We start from the raw sequence: 1,896 nt of genomic DNA, 5'->3' as shown, positions 1-1,896 counted from the left end.
AAATAATGTTGTGAAAAACAATCAGGCTGATGATGCCTCCAAAACACTGCAGGAGTCAAATACTGAAGACACTCCTAAGACTCTGACACAAATGTACACACACTTTCTCAGATTTCAGATCCAGCAGAGCAGACGAAAGTATGATGGAGAATACACACCAGATGTTTCCTGGGATAAAGATGCCATCTTTTCACTGGGGAAACTGGCATTTGATCAGCTGGAGAGAAACAATGTGATCTTCTATGACACCGATCTGGAAGCCTGTGGTATTGATGTCTATAAGGCATCAGTGTACTCAGGCATGTGTACCCAGATCTTTAAGGAGGAAACAATCTGTCTCCAGAGAGATCCATCAATCTGTTCTACTGTCTGAATGAACTGAACGACCAAACTCTGGTGAAAGACATTCAGACCCACCTTAGCAAAGGAAGCCTCTCATCTGCTGATCTTTCACCTGCCCAGTGGTCTGCTTTGGTCTTTGTGTTGTTGACATCAGAGGAGGAGCTGGAGGAGTTTGAGCTTCAGAAATTCAAGAAATCAGACGAGTGTCTCATTAGATTATCAGCAGTCATCAAAACCTCCAAAAGAGCTCTGTAAGTTATTTCATTAATTTTTTCATGTTTTGTTCTCATCTTAAAATTGCATTTATCTACATGGATATATAGCAGGTTTAGACACCCCTGATATATAGTGATTATTAACCATATACCAGTTATAATTAAATCATAACACATTTTGTTGAACTTTAAAAAAAATAAAATAATTTTGCGTTAAAAATGCCAGTCCTTTGGAATTACTGTTCAATGGTATTTTATTAGATTTACATGGGTTTTATGTAGAAATTTCTCTTTTCAGCAAAACAAGCTGTTTAGTTAGCTGCAGAAGAAGCACATCATGTTATTAGAAAACACATTGTTCCATAGTTATTTCTACTCTAATATGCAGTTCAACTTCTTAAACTTCTGCTATAAAGGAGATATACTCTTGCATAACCTCAATGCATAAATGATGAACCTATTTACATATTTTATTAAGTTTTATTCAAGCATGCTAGTTTGTTTTATCTAGGAAACTTGAATCAATAAATATCTAATATACTGTATATGCAGTATATTTACTGTTCATGTAAAAATAATTGGTATAATTATTATTTTATTTTTTTTTGTATTTAACAAATGTATTACATGTATCTAACTCTGTGATTTGATATATTTCTCTTGTAGGCTAAATGATTGTGACTTAACAGACAAAAGCTGTCCAGCTCTGGCTACAGTTCTTGGATCAGATACCAATCTGAAGGAGCTGAACATGAATAGTAATAATCTGCAGGATTCAGGAGTGAAGCTGCTCTGCACTGGACTGGAGAATATAAATTGCAAATTAGAGATACTGAGGTAAGTTTTGTGACAATCCCTAGTGTTTGGTTAGAATTCAGATCCATCTGTTAACATGGAACTAGATAATTTGCCACAGATTTGAGGACAGAACTGCTTCAGCTCAGCGAAATTTGTAGGGTTTAATTCAAGCATGAACTCTACATTTAAAGTCATTTCAATGTGGTTTAAGAGTGGACTTATGTTAGATCATTTCAAAACGTAAATTTTCTTGTTTCTCAACCATTTTGAGGTTGTTTGTATGTTGTGGATTTTTTAGATGAAAGACTTACACACCTGTTGAGTTTTAGATAATTGAAACCTTAAAGGGGTCATGTACTGCATTTGTAATTATTTTATAATGTTCTATGTGATGCACCTATAATGTTAGCAAGAATTGTACATCAAAAACATCATAATTTAGATATAATATGCTATATTGTATCCGGGTTTTGACCCTCTCTGCAGAACAGTCTGTTTTTATAGACGAGGTACATTCGAGATGCTGAAGTGAACGCCCACT

General features: G+C 34.8%; 1 protein-coding gene across 1 annotated transcript in view; it reads left to right on the top strand.

Moving 5' to 3' along the window:
• LOC107574083 (NACHT, LRR and PYD domains-containing protein 3-like) overlaps positions 1–1,896 on the top strand; it is a gene marked incomplete at both ends in the record, with an annotated part of 9,637 nt that overhangs the window by 5,078 nt on the left and 2,663 nt on the right. The window contains 3 exons of the mRNA XM_016260554.1: positions 112–266; positions 323–593; positions 1,224–1,394. Coding sequence (XP_016116040.1) covers positions 112–266; positions 323–593; positions 1,224–1,394 — 597 coding nt within the window. The remainder of the gene's footprint in view (positions 1–111; positions 267–322; positions 594–1,223; positions 1,395–1,896) is intronic.

This window comes from Sinocyclocheilus grahami, unplaced genomic scaffold (genome assembly GCF_001515645.1).
Source record: "Sinocyclocheilus grahami isolate Dianchi unplaced genomic scaffold, SAMN03320097.WGS_v1.1 scaffold2113.1, whole genome shotgun sequence".
Lineage (NCBI taxonomy): Eukaryota > Metazoa > Chordata > Actinopteri > Cypriniformes > Cyprinidae > Sinocyclocheilus > Sinocyclocheilus grahami.
The sequence above is the reverse complement of the archived record's forward strand: the minus strand, read 5'-3'. Positions and strand labels throughout refer to the sequence as shown.